This window comes from Quercus robur, chromosome 5 (assembly GCF_932294415.1).
Source record: "Quercus robur chromosome 5, dhQueRobu3.1, whole genome shotgun sequence".
Classification (NCBI taxonomy): domain Eukaryota; kingdom Viridiplantae; phylum Streptophyta; class Magnoliopsida; order Fagales; family Fagaceae; genus Quercus; species Quercus robur.
In genome coordinates this window covers 87,219,012-87,235,926 of record NC_065538.1, presented here as the reverse complement: position 1 = coordinate 87,235,926, position 16,915 = coordinate 87,219,012, and the positions used below count along the sequence as shown (strand labels likewise).

The 16,915-nt window shown below is 34.4% G+C and overlaps 1 protein-coding gene across 2 annotated transcripts; it reads right to left on the bottom strand.

Annotated features, from left to right (window-relative positions):
* Nucleotides 1-632: 632 nt before the first annotated feature.
* On the bottom strand, nt 633-8,096 carry LOC126727597 (beta-amyrin synthase-like). 2 transcript variants are annotated; one of them, XM_050433403.1, is made up of 18 exons: nt 7,931-8,096; nt 7,419-7,685; nt 5,497-5,682; nt 5,067-5,156; nt 4,730-4,927; nt 4,465-4,549; nt 4,128-4,294; nt 3,827-4,018; nt 3,625-3,738; nt 3,253-3,372; nt 2,981-3,103; nt 2,789-2,887; nt 2,413-2,469; nt 2,088-2,278; nt 1,809-1,986; nt 1,472-1,552; nt 1,289-1,372; nt 633-1,012 (listed from the first exon to the last, which is right to left on the bottom strand). In XM_050433403.1, the coding sequence occupies exons 2-18, from the start codon at nt 7,617-7,619 to the stop codon at nt 890-892; spliced, it is 2,289 nt and encodes a 762-aa protein (XP_050289360.1). In that variant the 5' UTR covers nt 7,620-7,685; nt 7,931-8,096; the 3' UTR covers nt 633-889. The 2 variants fall into 2 exon arrangements, with proteins under 2 accessions (XP_050289360.1, XP_050289361.1); XM_050433404.1 differs by having other exon boundaries at nt 7,419-7,698; nt 7,931-8,095.
* Between the last annotated feature and the right edge of the window lie 8,819 nt (nt 8,097-16,915).

Sequence of the window (16,915 nt, the reverse complement as noted above, 5' to 3'; positions counted from 1 at the left end):
TCTCCTTCCCTCTCCCATTGCCATACTTTGAGAGGAGATTTGTACCCAAACACAACCCACACCTATTGAGAAGATTTAGGGATTTGCCAAAAGAAGCCGGTGAGACTTGGTGGATGCAATCGGGCATATTGCGGGATCCGGAAAGCTAGAGAAGACATGACTCCAAGAAGTCCGTTGGTAGTAGGAGCTTAGAGGGCTCAAGTACATTGAGTAGACTAAGCTTGGAGGGTCATTTGTTATTTGTGTACTTCAACTTTATTCTCTAGTAGATCAATTTCGACTTAGAGGGTCGCAGAGAGTTTTTTCGCTGAGTTCTTCAGTTTCCACTTCGATAACACATCTTGGTGTTATCTTGTGTTTATATCTCTCTTCCCTTACTCTTGTGCTTTACTTTTATTGTTTGTTGTTCATGTTTATGCACTAGAGTATTATCAGTTCATTGCGCACATTTACTTTTGTTTCGCACTTCAATTAAGTAAGAGTTACTCTTGTTCCGCACTTCGATTAAGTAAGAGTAAAAGCAATCTAGCCGTAATTTTTAATTGGGGGTCTAAACAAGCTCTTGTGTTTTAACACAAATTCGAGCTTTCACATGAAATAATTGAAAATAAGTAGTTTCATTGTGCACAGAGTTTAAAAGCAAAAGGTTGGTATAATACATGGAAGAATTTGTAATTTACTCTATTATCTAGTGATACAACATCATGCAAGCCTTGCTTCTAAACATGGAAGGAAGAACTTTTCATTTTTTTATCCAGTGTATTTAAATTTCTATACAAACATAAATAGCCCTTAGGGAAGAGAGAAAAAAAAGGTTACACAATGGTAAGAGAATTCACTACTGGATTTTATATCCTTGTCATTTGAACTACAAAATTCGCTGCTTCACTTAAGCATTTCTAGATGGCAATGGGACCCGCTTGTGGTATTCTGCAAGAGCCCACAATGGATATATATTTCTGTATGCTGCATAGTGTAACATGCAATTCTTCATGAACACTCCAGTGATTTCCTGCCATAAAATTGAGATAAATTGTTATAAACACTAGCACTATTCAAGCATATATGCTTCCATATTGTTTTGTTACTTTGTCTTTCTCTTCCAACCTCTTTGAGACAAAATTATTGTTTCAATTACCTAGCACCCATTTAGATTATTTTTCGGGGCTAAATCTGTTAATAGTGTAACATGTCAATCTCCTTTCTTCTTCTTTTTTATTATGATTAATTATTATCTTTTTCATTGTTTGATTGTTTGGAGCTATATATGTAAATTAAAGATATGTACCTGTTGAGGAAAATCACCATCTTCCATTTGAGAATTTATTATCAACTTTGCGGCACGGTGAAGAGGTGTTGGGTCTCTTTCAGCCTATCACGAATAAGGTTTTAATATCAGAGTTATGAAATAAAAGAATATGAAAAGATAGTATGAGAGGTATAATGCTACATTTTCAGACTACTAACTGACCTGTCCAGAATGAATAAGACCCATCATTGCCCACGCAGTATGCACCAAATTTGATCGGTTGCCTTCTAGAGGTACATATTCCTATATAATAAAGGACAGAGAACTTTTTATCAAAATTATCTAGTGTCTACAAATTCTCATCAGTACAAAACAACAACACATTTCTTTAACTTCTTGATCCACAATAACTTAGCTGACCAAAATTTTACCCTTCATAACAATTTGGGAAACAATGTGGTGTGTCTTGTTAAATATGGTTCAACTTTTAAAAACAGTGATGGAATTAAAGATGCTATGAAAATTTATCAAGAAGCACATTCCATGTCGAAGCATTTACCTTTTTTGGGCAAGAAAGATAACTTTCTCCCCAACCACCATTATCTCTTTGTGCTCTAAGTAGGAAGTCAACACCTTTGCGCATAGCTGGACAATTGTTGTAACTCTTGCCAGCAGCAGCCAGACCTCCAAGTGCAAACCATGAACCATAAGTGAAGCAAACTCCCCAATTTCCATACCTGTCAAAATGCTTTATCATGTAGGTGACCTTCTGTAATACTTCTTTTTTATAAACACCAATCATTTCAAACATATCTAATAAACCAGTGGAGGAACAAACCATGAACCATCTGGCATTTGTATGTCTTCAAGGAAGCATGCCGCAATTTTAATGAAGTTTTCAATCTCTTTTCTCCTATGCCTGGGGTATAATTTTTTAAACAAAACTAAAGCTTGGATTGCTGATGCAGTGCATTCAACATACTCATGCTCAATAACAATATCCGCGAAGAATTCAGTTGGATTAAGCAGCTGAGGGGGGGAAAGAAAAATAATATACCATTAATATATGTCAATGAGTGAATTTAACGGCAATTAGATAGTTTCAAAGTATTTCCAAAAATAATATTTCAAGGTCAATTCAATTTGCTGAGTTAATTACGTACTTCCAACCAATCTGATGCTCCTGCTGGCTCCCATGCGGCTAAACCACCATTTTTACTCTACATTAAGCCATAGAATAAAGCTTATTGATCTGAACAAAGTGAAATACTTAAGAAATAAACAATGTACTAGAGGGAAATAAAGCTTCCACGGTTTGTGCAAAGTGAGTTTCAAAAGCCTTCAGAATTTTATCATATTGTTCAAATGTAATGGTAGCTTTAGAAAACAAAACCTATTGCATTTGGAAAAATAATTTTCTTGTAGTTGAACAATTTTAGTTCCGTAGTAAAACCAAGGGCTATCTGGATTTCCTATTCTTGCTCACAAGTGCACAATAAATATTCTTGAAGATACAACATTAGCTAAGTTAATCCTTACCTGTAGAGAAAGTAGGACATTGACAGAATCATAGAACCGCTCAGGTTCCATTTGCTCACCAACAATCTCTGGTGGCATCATTGAGAAAAGCAAGCAACACTGTGAAATAGATTATATTTGGTGAGGAATACAATGATTATGGATGAGGTGAAATACTTGACTTTATTGAATCATGTAAACAAAGTAAATTACCTTCAAACCTTCTGCAGTGCAATCAGAAACTTGCCATCCATGATCTTGATCAGAGAAGGTCCACGATCCTTTGGAAATGTGACGGTACATGCTTTTGAAGTCCCCAGAAGGATTGTCTTTGACCTTTTTAATTTTTCATGGAAATTGCAATAATTAGATTGAGTGAATACAGGATATATACATATATTTTTTAAAAAAAATAAAAGAAAAAAGGTCAAAAGGTACGCATGATTATTAAGGTTAAGAGATGGTAAAAGAATTGAAAAGCAAGCCTGAGATTTCTTTATGAAGTCATGTCCTCTTGCGAGTGTAGGTCCAATTTCATCAACAAGATTACTAGCAAGTAATGCTTGAATGGCAAAACCAGTATCCCATTCTTGACTACCAAAACTCTGCATACAAAATATCAAAATTAGCAAGCACTTATTTTCTTGCGAGGTACCTCAGCACTATAAACTTAAAACCTGAAAACCATAGGTTACGCTCATGCTAAAGTTTAAATGTATATATTGGTGTACATAGCCAACCCTAAAATAGAACAATTTAGGGAATGTCTTCTTACACAGTTCAATATAAAGTGAAATGTAAATCTTAAACAGAGGGAACAAAAATCTACAATTGTTTTGCTAAATATAACTACTAACCTGCATCTTTATTCCATCTTCAGCAACCCATATGTAATCTGGGATCCTAGCAAGATGCTTCTTGAAATAATCTCCATTTGGATCTTCAGCCCAACAAGCAAGCATACATAGAACCTGTTCAAAGCATATGACATTAGGAAAACTGTTTCATAGCCTAAATAGATGCTCACCATTGCTTTTCTTGATTGTAAAGTTACATTACCTTTTCCACACATCCAATAGTAATGTATCGACTATTCTCATCTTCATAATGAATGTGCTTCATTGTTACTTGAAGAGCCTTCTCTCTGACCAACTTGTTAAATGGCCAACGAGTGAGAAGAGGCTCAGTGAATATGTATAGACTATCCCAAAGCAAATCTTGTATCAAAGGGTGGGGATAGTAGATATCCTCCTGTAATAATAGTTTTACATAATCAATGCATTGGAAGAAATATTTAAAAACATATCTACCAAAAAACAAAAAAGTATCAACCACGAGGAGAAAATTAAGGTAAACTCACCTGCGCGCAAAGATGACGCACACTCTTCCAGTTAATTTCATTATAAGGTTCATTGTAGAGTTCCTCCCTCAATTGAAGAATGAGAGGTGTGATTGGGCCAACAAACCTTTTCCCATAAAGGTATGACATGGGCATGTACACCATCCGACAGTAGCACCACATTTTGGCTACATTTTAGGGGCAAAGCAATTGGTAAGCTATAAGTAAAATAAGCATTTTGAATGTTGCAAGTTTTATTATGAAATTTCAAAAAACAAAAACCAGTAAAACTTTGTAGTAGCAACTTTAAGTAGAGATGACTAATTCAAATAGAAGCAGTAAGAGATATTGTACAAACCTGGATGCATGGGAAGGAATGAAGGAAGGATCCAAAATTCTGGGGGCATTGGATTGCTTCCAGTCCATTCAAACAGACCAAGTATCTAGAAAAAAGGAACATTGCATGGTTGAGTTATTTAACATATATGGTTATCATCCAGAGTTATTTAACCTATTCATTTCCAAATTGGTAATACGAGTATGATTAGATTTTAGTTTACAGTACAAATTATTTTTAGTATGTAAGTCTATTGAGATGTGAATTTTACTGAACATGGTCATACCGAAAGCCATGTCTTTCCCCAAGAAGGTATGTGTGTTACTCCATGATGATCAAGGATCCATTTTCTTGCTCTTGCACAAGCATTATCCTTGCCTCCCTCAGGTCCTTCCCCAAGCATACGCATACAAATGTAACTAAGAGTTGTGCAAAACATCGTGCTGTGGCCCTCTATGTGGAATCCCCAACCACCATCTTCATTCTAATAATTAACAAAATTTACAACATAGTTGTTATATAAAGGAAAGTTTGAACAACAAGAAAAAAGGGAAGTAACAAATCTAGCAGAAACTTTGATTCTATCTTTACTATTAACTTTTAAAACTTCCAAGAATATGTACCTGATGGCAATACAGGTATCGAAGGATTTCTTTTTGATGCTCAGCAGGAAATACAGTATTAAGATGTCCTGTAATGTACATACAAAATACCTGCATTTTTTTGGATTAGATGCAAGACAATTAGCAATTGAATCAATCTGAAAACTATAATAAGTCACAAGCATGCATCTTAGAATCTAATTGCAGTTTATTGGAAACAATATATAATTCATTGTCGAATCAATCTAAGATGCTCTAGGAGTATACATTGCATGAACTAGAAGATATTGTATCAATAAGTATGATTTGCTATTATTTGTTTATTTTTCAATGATTTAGTTCGGTTTAAAAAAAAAAAAAAAAAGTTTCTATTGATGTATTTTTTTGTAAACAAGTAAGCCAAAATGTGTTTTTCACAATGATAGTAATAGATGATAATGATAAAACTAACCAAGGGAGGAAGGAAAAACAATGGGCCAGCATTTTCAGCAGGCCAATGGCCATCACTAGCCTGCAAGGCTGAATAGAAATGGACAGCTCTCCTCAATGTAGCTGTCGCTTTGTCATATGTGATTTCCTCTCCGTCCTCAATCTTTACTGGGGGAATTGTTTGTTTAAAGTTTTTCTCTCTCAAAAACTGCAATAATTTTAACAAAGAAAGATGACCTTAGTGTCAACAAATTTATTAAGCATTATAATAAAATATCATCAAATTTTGAAACTTAATAGATTATCATGTATCCACAAGTAGAATTTCATTTCCTATAACAAACAGCAAAAATAGCTTCATCGCACTAATAATTTAATTTAGTAGACAAAAATCTCACCTACTATATTTCACCATTAAATTTGATCCAGCATACACATAATAACTAAGGCATTTGGAAATGATGTGTGTTTGTTCCAACATCAAATTGACCAAAGAGAAAGGAGTATGCTTCTTGAATGCTAGAATTTAGGTCCCCCAATTTGACTACTTTACAAGAGCACTAAAATTTACTGAGGCCATACTATTTTTTTTTTCCAAGGAAACTAAAGCAGAAGAATAACAAGTACTATTGTCCACCGGTTAAAAGAGTAAGCAATGACATCTTTTTGACCAATTCACATGAGCACTAAAAACAAAATTGAGACCATACTTGTTTTTAAAGGAAATGAAGTCAAAAGAATAAGTACTTTTTTAAAAATAATGAAATAAAATACAAAGTCCAATTGACTAGTCAGAGACTTTATCAATTGAGCTAACTGAAATCCATAAAGAGAAGAATGCTTGTTTGATCCAAAGACTTTCAATATTATTATGGTCCTTGATAATAAGTATTTTAAAGATAGACAATAAAAATTAATAAACATTTAATTTTATGATAGAATGCATATTTTTCAATAAAGAAAATAATTAAATACAATTTTTAATAATTTATTAACTTATACGTATAAATTTATTGTGATTATGTATGCTTTTTTTAGATATATTAGCTTTATGTTTTACAAAATGTATAAAAATATAATTTAATAAAGGATTTAATGTACCTTAAATACTTCCTTGATTAGAACATTCATTAACAAAAGCCTATTATTATTATTATTATTATTATTATTATTATTATTATTATTATTATTATTATTATAAAAAAAAAAAGACTTTGTTAATAAATGCTAAAAAAATCATTTTTTTTTCTTTCGAAATTTTAGTATGCAGTAATCAGCCAAACATTTTGAATTCCTTCTCTTTTTTTTTCTTTTTCTTTTTTTTGTTATTGTATTTCTATTATTTAAGGTTTTTTATTTAAAAAATTGATCTCTTAAAAGTAACTCCATATACATATAATATATCATACCAAACTATAGTACCTTCAAACCACCATTAATAAATAGTCTAATCTCTAATTTGGCTCCAAGTCTAAGAAGCCTGCTTCAGGGTTTTTAGTACAATCAACGCATGATTGATAAGGAAACTTTGAAGTATTTGGTTCGTTTAACTTTTAGGTGCCAATTTATCAAAAATTAATGAGAAATCAAACGTTGACTAATCATAAAGTAAGGTCATGCTATGTGTGTATTGTAATCTATAAAGTTAAGTGAAACTTGTGTCCAATGCCTTTTTGGCACTGGACATTAATCATTCCGACACATATCTAATTTTGGATATGTGTTCACATCATAGCATACTCCATGCAAAAAGGCACTGAACACAAGTCATATTCTAAGGCTAATACATGTAACTCAATAGCACAGATATCAAAACTTGTAGGGCTTCCAAATCTTCCACCCCATGATAAGTTAACCCAAAAACTACTTTGATTATTTGATGAAATAGTAAGAAATATTTTTGGAACTGATAGGATGGGTAGAGAGAGATGTAGATGTATGGACCTGCATTCGCCAAAGTACATCTCCACTGGGTTTGACTTGGTAGCGATTCCTGTAGAAATTTTGACGAGCCTCTTCAATCTCAGCTCTCTCTTCTGGAGTACCAGCTTCAGGATCAAACTCCCATATCTGCCTTCCAACAAAGTCATTGGTGCTGTAGATGTAAGGGTCATTGCCACCCTCTGCTACCTTGAGCTTCCACATTCTTTCTAATAGCTTCTTTCAATCAAGATTTGATGAAATTGATACCACTTAGATCTCTCCTCTTCTCTGTTGCATGCAACTATTGTAGTAAAGTACTAATAAATAACTATTTAATTTACATGACTTGTAAACTTTTATCAAAAAAAAGAAAAATGAAACATGTGTTTGTTTTGTCTCCCCACAGGATACATGCTATAAAATGTGAGAGTTAGAGATCTTGAATGTTTTCTTAAATGGAAAAAGAAAAAATTGATGTCAAAAGTTAGATTTATTTTTCTAAATTAATATTTAAATATAACAAAAGACCTTACCTAAAGTTGTCCACTTAGGCTCCTCAATCCTTTGATACGAGGCTAACTATGAGATTTTGTGGTCATGCACTTCTTATTGATGAAATCGAAGAACCCTTGGTGACATATATGTAGCACTCAAAACAGGTGTTCTGTGTCTAGCTAGAACTTCAGGACAATGTAGAACTGGCCTGTGTAGTATTGTGGTCTTGGACATGTTGAAACTCCTCCTTATATAGAAAAGAGGTTGCACCGGGTTCTCTCTCTCTCCCTCTCTTTCACTCTCTGAGCAAGTAACATTAAAATATTAATTCGGTAGTGTGAACCAAAGAGTCCGAAATCTGGATTTGTATTTAATGCAAAGACAAATGTTTGAAAATATAAATTTATAGCCTATTGGACTTTGATAAATAATAGAACTTCACTAAACAACTCTTAGCTTTGTTACAGCCAGTAGATAGTGAGCTGAGAAAAGGGATAATCGAATCCTCACCGTCTAAGTCTAAGTCTTACTTTTTTTTATACTTTCACGTTTCGTATGAACTACTTTTTTTCATACTTTCAGGTTTCGTATGAACTATTGAATTATAGACATGAGTGTGAGTCCATTATTGTGCAATTGTGGTTGGGTATGGCTTTGAAATTGTCAAAGTCATGATGTATTAGACAATACTCAATCCTATTAAATCAAATGTAATTCTTAGGTACTCTTCGTGTTCATAGAAAAAAGGTTGCACCGGGTTGTCTCTCTCTCTCTCTCTTTCACTCTCTGAACAAGTAAAATTAAAATATTAATTAGGTAGTGTGAACCAAAGAGTCCGGATTTGTATTTAAAGTGTTGGGTTCTAAGACTTTAGCTTTAAATGTATTAGAACTTCAGTTTGTAATATTGGCAAACCATGATCAAAACGTTTTAGTCCTGATTAGACTTGCTCCAAGTATTTGCTTTTTATGTAAAGTTGGAATCGAGTTATTGCAGAATTTATTGTGCAATTCTATCTGGCTCGATCGATTGAAAGTCGTGCAGATTATTTTTCTACAAAAATTTCCAACTCAGCCCAAGCCCGTTTGACGTGTAGGGTTTTATGTTTTTTCTTAAATATGAAAGTGAAAACCCTAGCCACGTTTTGGAGATGCTCCTTATGCTGTATGTGTGAATCTTTTGTGAGATCAAGAGGTATTTGCCTTCACACATGCTTAGGGTTTCCAAGATTCTAGATTATGTCAAGAACTTGGTGATCGATTCAATTGTTGCATTAAGAGCTTAAAGATACACAAGCGGGGGTGCTTGTACTTGTTGGGAATCCAAGAAAGAAGTAGTCTGTGGACTCGGAGTTGTCACGTGGTCGTGGTATTAAGTTTTCTACTCAAGGTAGAAATAGGATGTTAGTGGTCTAAGTCGCTATTATGTAAACTTTAATTCTTTCATAGTGAATTTAGTTTTACCTTAAGGATAGTTAGGTTAAATTCTCCCCAGGTTTTTACTGGTTTGGTTTCCTGGGTTATCATATTGTTGTGTTTTTTATTTTCCGCACTTTACAATGATATGATATATTTGAGTTAACCTAGATCTGATTAATTTGACTAAATAATCACTTGGCTAATTAACTAGGTTAATCTGATTATGTTTTAAGGGGTCTAAAAACGTACATAAAGCAAAGTCAAATGTGTGAAAATATAAATTTATAGCCTATTGGACTTTGATAAATAATAGAACTTCACTAAACAACTCTTAGCTTTGTTACAGCCAGTAGATAGTGAGCTGAGAAAAGAGTTAATCAAATCCTCACCGTCTAAGTCTAAGTCTTACTTTTTAAAAAACTTTCAAGTTTTGTATGAACTACTTTTTTTCTTACTTTCAGGTTTCATATAAACTCTTGAATTATAGATGATGAGTCAGAAATTTACGATCGTCATTAAGACAATACTGTCATTAACCAAGAGACTATGTCAGGTGTAAAGTTGTGATTTACTACTATTTTGTGTTGGCTTTAATTCCGTGCCAAATTTGATTGTAATTCTGTTCAATCTTATGTACCCTACACTATATGAGAAAAGAGTTAATCAAATCCTCACCATCTAAGTCTAAGTCTTACTTTTTTAAAAACTTTCAAGTTTTGTATGAACTATTTTTTTTCTTACTTTCAGGTTTCGTATAAACTCTTGAATTATAGATGATGAGTTAGAAATTTACGATCGTCATTAAGACAATACTGTCATTAACCAAGAGACTATGTCAGGTGTAAAGTTGTGATTTACTACTATTTTGTGTTGGCTTTAATTCCGTGCCAAATTTGATTGTAATTTTGTTCAATCTTATGTACCCTACACTATATGTGGGATTTCTTTGTATGGGTTGTGTGTGAGAGAGAATGTGAAGACTCAAGACAAATTGAAGACTAAAGGAGTTTTCATGGGTAGCTCGCGAGAAGACTTCCCGCAAAGTGAAGCCATGTGCTTAGCACATGATTGGAATGCGAAAAGTCATGACAGATGGTGACAGCTAATTTTCGTGAGTATTTCGCGGGTAAGGCCTTCCCGCAAGATACCCACGAAACATTTTGTTTTGCCATTTTGTCATATCTGATACACTAAGTCTCTACCCGCACTATATATACCCACATTACCTATATATTGAGCGAAGTGCTTTTCAGAGAGAAAACCCTAGCCATTACCCTTGAGAGTGAGAGATTGTCATATCCACAATCCTCTACACAATCCATTGTGGTTTTCCCCAACTCCTACCTCTCCATATCCAAATCCTTGAGAGATTGATAGCCCAAACACTTGCCACACCTATCTTGAGTGTAAAGTGAGATTTTGGTGCTACTAGGAAGTATTGGAAAAGTCATTTGTTTGGTAGATGCAATCAAGCTAAACTGCGTGATCAGGAGAGCTAGAGAAAACAAGGTTTCGTCAAGTCAGTTGGTAGCAGGAGCTTGGAGGGCTCAAGTACATGGGGTAGACTAGGCTTGGAGGGTCTTTTGTTATTTATGTACTCCAACTCATTCTCTAGTGGATCGATTTACCGCTTGGAGGGCAGCGGAGAGGTTTTTCACCGAGTTTTTTGATTTCCTCTTCAATAACTCATCAGCGTGTTATCTTGTGTTTACATTCTTCTTTCCTACTCTTTTAGCTTTCATTTTACTACTATGATTTGATGGATATGGTTTAAAGTAGTTATATTGTTTGTTCACTCGCATTTACTATATTCTGCACTTAGTTTAAGTTAGAGTAAAATCAACCGAGTGGTAATTTTAATTTGGAGGTCTAAACAGCTCTTGTATTTTCACACAAATTCAAGCTTTCAATTGGTATTAGAGCAGAATCGATCTAAGTGTGATCCTAGACCCTTTTTGAGATGGATCGATCTCAATCGCTTAATGCTCCTCCATACTTTGATGGGAGCAATTATGCTTTTTGGAAAGTCCATATAAGGGCATTTCTATGTTCTATTGATTATAGTGTTTGGGATGCTGTTGAGATAGGATGGACTAGGCTAGAGGCTGCCAAATCCACATGGGATAAGGCAGCTCTTGCGGTAGCGAATGCTAATAGCAAGGCTTTAAATGCTATTTTCTATGGTGTTTCTCCTGACGAATTTCACAGGATCTCTCATGTTACAATTGCTAAGGAGGTGTGGCTAATCTTGGAGATGACCTATGATGGCACCAAAAAGGTGAAGGACACCAAGTTGCAAATGCTTACCACACGTTTCAAGGAACTGAAGATGAGTGAAGATGAGTCATTCGACTCATTTTATGTGAAGCTAAATGAAGTGGTGATTGGGAAATTCAACTTGGGAGAAAAGACAAAGGACTCCAAGATTGTGAGGAAGATTCTACAATCATTGCCGGAGAGTTTCCGTGCAAAGGTCACTACCATCGAAGAGAGCAAAGACCTTGATGATATTAAAATTCAAGAACTCATCAGTTCACTTCAAACCTATAAGCTATCTCTACCACCTCAAAGGAAGAGCAAATCTCTTGCTCTCAAGATAGTCAATGAGAGATTGGAAGCTCAAGACTCCTCAGATGAGGATGAGGTTGAAAAGGATGTGGTGTACCTTGCTAAGAACTTCCGTAACTTCCTAAAGTTCAAAAGAAATGGAAAGTCCTTTGAGAAGGGAAAATTCTCAAATTTCATGAAGGACAAGAAAGACTTCAAGAAGAAAGATTCAAGAGATTCCTCACCATCCCAAATGGTCACATGATTTGAGTGCAAAGGACATGGGCATGTGAAGAAAGAATGCCCCACGTATTTGAAAGCAAAGGGTAAAGTTGTGATTTATAACTATTTTGTGTTGGCTTTAATTCCGTGCCAAATTTGATTGTAATTCTGTTCAATCTTATGTACCCTGTATTATATGTGGGATTTCTTTATATGGGTAGTGTGTGAGAGAAAGTATGAAGACTCAAGACAAATTAAAGATCAAAGGAGTTTTCTCAAGTAGCTTGCGAGAAGACTTCTCGCAAAGTGAAGCCATGTGCTTAGTACATGACTGGAATGTGAAGAGTCATGACAGATGGTGACAGTTGGTTTTCTCGAGTATTTCACAGGTAAGGCCTTTCCGCAAGATACCCGCGAAACATTCTGTTTTACCATTTTGTCATATCTGATACACCAGGTCTCTACCCACACTATATATACCCATATTACCCACATATTGAGGGGAGTGTTTTTCAGAGAGAAAACCCTAGCCATTACTCTTAAGAGTGAGAGATTGTCATACCTACAACCCTCTACACAATCCATTGTGGTTTTCCTCAACTCCCACCTCTCCATATCCAAATCCTTGAGAGGTTGATAGCCCAAACACTTGCCACACCCATCCTGAGTATAAAGTGAGGTTTTGGTGCTGCTGGAATGCATTGGAAGAAACCATTTGTTTGGTGGATGCAATCGAGCTGAATTACATGATTTGGAGAGCTGGAGAAGACAAGGCTTCATCAAGTCAGTTGGTAGTAGGAGCTTGAAAGGCTCAAGTATATGGGGTAGACTAAGCTTGGAGGGTCTTTTGTTATTCATGTACTCCACCTCATTCTCTAGTGGATTTATTGCTTGGAGGGCGACAGAGAGGTTTTTTGACGAGTTCTTTGGTTTCCTCTTTGATAACACATTGGCATGTTATCTTGTGTTTGTATTCTTCTTCCCTACTTTTTTAGCTTTCATTTTATTGCTATGATTTGATGGATATGGCTTAGAGTGGTTATATTGTTTATACGCTTGCATTTACTCTATTTCGCAGTTAGTTTAAGTTAGAGTAAAATCAACCGAGTGGTAATTTTAATTTAGGGTTCAAAACAGCTCTTGTGTTTTCACACAAATTCGAGCTTTCATCAGACATTTATTACGCTCATTGATGACAACACGTAACGGACCGAGCAACGGTCACAGAATGAGCTATGAACTTCAAACAAAGATTTTGTAACGCACTAGCCGTTGAACATAAATACAGCAACTCATTGCCCATTAATTAGGCACTCAACTATAAAAGAGAAAGCACCAGAAACTCAAGGTACGACCAATTACACTCAAATACTCTACGAAAGCACTCTCTACTCTTTTTCTCTCAAGAATCTTTCTCCTTTACTAACTTAAGCATCGGATGCGGTTTGGCTGATGCCACATCGACGTGTTACTCTTCCACCGAGTTCATTTTGCAGGTTTTCCACCTACAGAGATGATAGCATTCACAGTATCATCCATCCGCTACAATGAGGAGCTCAACTGTTGATTTTTTGCATCATCAATTTGGCTTCGTCTGTGGGAACGCTAATCATTCAAGCTATCTTTCCCAGTGACAAAAGAGTTCCTCGAAGTACGAGATGGAAGTAGAAACCGCACAACAGCAAGAAGCTATGCAACAACAACAAATCCAAGCCCTCTTAGCTAATGTTGAAGAGCCACTACAACAAAATGTATTTTCAGTGACGAAAATATTCGTCACTAAAAGTCCAGTTTTTCGTCGCAAAAGACCTTTAACAATGAAATCTAGTAATTAGCGACGAAACTCATTTCGTCGCTGAAACCCTATCACTAAAACTCCTGGCAATGAAAATTTTCATCACTAAAAGTCCAATTTGTTTAAAAAGAAAAGAAAAACTTTTAGCGACGAAAACGTTTCATCGCTAAATGTTTTCCTCACTAAAAACACTATTCAACGACGAAAATATTTTGTCGCCAAAAACACTTTAGTTTATTACATATAGTTTATTACTAGTTTCCCTTGGAAGGGTATTTGAAAAGTTAAGATTCCCAAAAGGGTGGCTTTCTTCATGTGGACAACAGCCCATGGTCGGATACTTACCTTGGATACTTTGATGCTCCGAGGTCTCCCTTTGGCAAATTGGTGCTATATGTGCTGCTGTAATGAGGAATCTGTGGATCGTCTTCTTCTACAATGTCCTATAGCTCACTCTTTGTGGGTGCAAATTTTACAAGTTTTCAAGATCCAATAGGGTCATGCTAGGTTTTATGGAGAGTTTGGTGTTTTGTTGGAGTAATTGGCTAGAGAAATTTTTTTCGGACATATGGAATATGGTTTCTGGCTGTTTGATGTAAATTGTTTGGATGGAAAGAAATCTGCACTCTTTTGAGGCTAAAGAGAAATCGCTTGTTCAATTACAAGCTCTATGTCAGAGTACTCTTTATGATTGGTCTACATGCTAGGGTTCTTCAAATTGTTCTTCTATTTTGGAGTTTCTTACTTCCCTTAGAATTGTCCCTTAAGTTGTTTTTTATATCTTTGTTATTTTTTTGTTACTGTTTCTTGTGTTCATCTTCATAAACACTTTTTATTTACTGTATTCACATTTTCTTCATGATTAATACGATCCTTATTACTTATATAAAAAAGTACACTTTTACTTCAAGATTTTGAGGCATTAAAAAATTGTTTATAAACAAATAAGTTAAAATTTTTAAAAAAAAATAGAAAAAGCAAATCGAAACCCACACTTAAATATATAGAGCTTTAATAATAAAATATCACATATCATGTGAAGAAAAAATATATATAATACACTTACTATAATATCACATATGATGCTGAAAATATTTATATTTGTGAATTGCACATTAAGTTGATGGGTGATGTTATCAATATTTTCCTTTACAATATAGAAAATTTAATAATAACTTTAGTATACACACATAGATTGAAAATAAATCAATAAAAAATATAAGCTTTAAATTTATAATAACACTTGATTAATAGGCCAATAGGTTTGTCTTGATCAAAATTGGGTACTGATCAGATTAACCACATTATTCTTCTCATTGTCCCTTTTTTCGCACAAGTTCGGTCAAATAGGTAAAGGTAAATTAAGTAAAGCGGTGTTTGTTACACACATCCTCACACACACAAGAAATAAAAACTGAAATTATAACTTCAAGTCACGATTTTCAACTTGAAAATCATAGAAGAAAATATTTCAATTATTTTTTTGCTTATGTGTAAAGTTGTGTAACAGTTTTTTTCAATAAAGAAATTGTTATTGACAAGTATAATAAATTTTTTTCTTGATTGTGTGTGAGGGGTTAAAATAGTCTTTTCATTTTATGTTTTCCATATCGTGTATTTTGAAGTTTTTTTATTACACCAATTTGGATACTATAATCCTATAAAAGTTCAAGTGTTAAACTATTGGATTCTATTCTATATATCAAAAAAAAAAAAAAAAAAAAAAAGAATCCTTGAAAAGTAGAGTCAACTGCCAAAACCAAAAAAAGATTAAAGGTTAGGTAAAACTTTCTCCAATTGTTTTGGGGTTAATCTTGTTGCATAGAAACTATTTTACATAGTTTTACATACACATCCAAAAGTAACTAAAATCATGATTCAATACTTTAGTTTAAATTTTTCTAAAAAACTGAAAATTAGGATACGCAACCAATTTCACAATTTTTAAAAATTGTTGAGATGACAGGTGTTGTGGGCGTTTTTGTTCGTTGCCCACATGATGTTAGGGGGGTCAAAACTGAGACTCGACTTTAGGCTTGAAACATGGCCCAAAGGCTATTGGTGAAGTGTGAAAGGCCCATTTTGCTCAAAGTCTAGGTTGCATCAACAAAAATTATAATAAGGCCCCAAAACAGCTCCTGCAAAGATAAGCTAGCACAAAGGATGGCCCAGCACAACAAGTGCTTAAATAATAGTCTAGCGGTAAGCAAGAGAAACATCCAACTGTAGATGTTTAGGAAATCAATAAATGTATTTGCATAGTAAAAATTATGTATTTCCCCCTTAGTTGGTTAATATAAAACTGGGCTCATTATAACAAGCACACAAGAGGAAAAATGGTCCAACAATGAATATGATAGACCTCCAACTATAGTTGTCTAACAAGTTAATAAGTGTGTTTACAAGGTAAAAATCATATGTTTTCCTTATTATTATTAATTCAACATAAGGGAAAACTTCCATAGTATCCAAAACATTATGGCTTTCATCATAATAATAATAAACAAAAATTAAAGGCTTCATAATTACAAGTAAAAGAGGAAAAAATAGGATTGAATGAATGGAAAGAGAGATTCCAGCTTAGAGCAACAATGTTAAACTAAGATTCTTGGGGAATATATATGTGTGGTATGAATAGGGTAGTATAGACTGTTCTGAGTGAGTGGGTATGTAAGCTTGTGATGGTATGATAGAGTTAATGCTAAAACTAAGTCTTTAATGGGTAAAGGGTTGTTTATGACTAATTAGGAAGCATTTATGGGCTGTGAATATGCAGGAAAAGAAAGGAAATGTTTGAGGCTAAGTGAGTGTGGGCTAAGGGGAATGAATTGTGAGTTTAGGGAGAGTTAAACCACAAGCAAAATGGCAAGCAAATCAGAAATTTCAGAGGGGGTTGGTGTCTTGTGGGCTGGTATGCTTAGGCTTTTATAGGGGAGTTTAAGGGAGCATTAATTAGCAAAAGCCCAAAATGTAACACTGATTCGGGGGTAGAATAGCTGATATAATTATCCTAGGATTTGGCCTAAAATGAGAGATTTGCT

Coding starts and splice junctions, on each gene's coding strand:
- LOC126727597 (XM_050433403.1), bottom strand. CDS start 7,619: ATGTGGAAGCTCAAGGTAGCAGAGGGTGGCAATGACCCTTACATCTAC. Junction 3,373..3,624: donor AAGATGGAATAAAGATGCAG/GTTAGTAGTTAT, acceptor TTTTGTATGCAG/AGTTTTGGTAGTCAAGAATG. Junction 2,888..2,980: donor GCACTGCAGAAGGTTTGAAG/GTAATTTACTTT, acceptor TCTATTTCACAG/TGTTGCTTGCTTTTCTCAAT.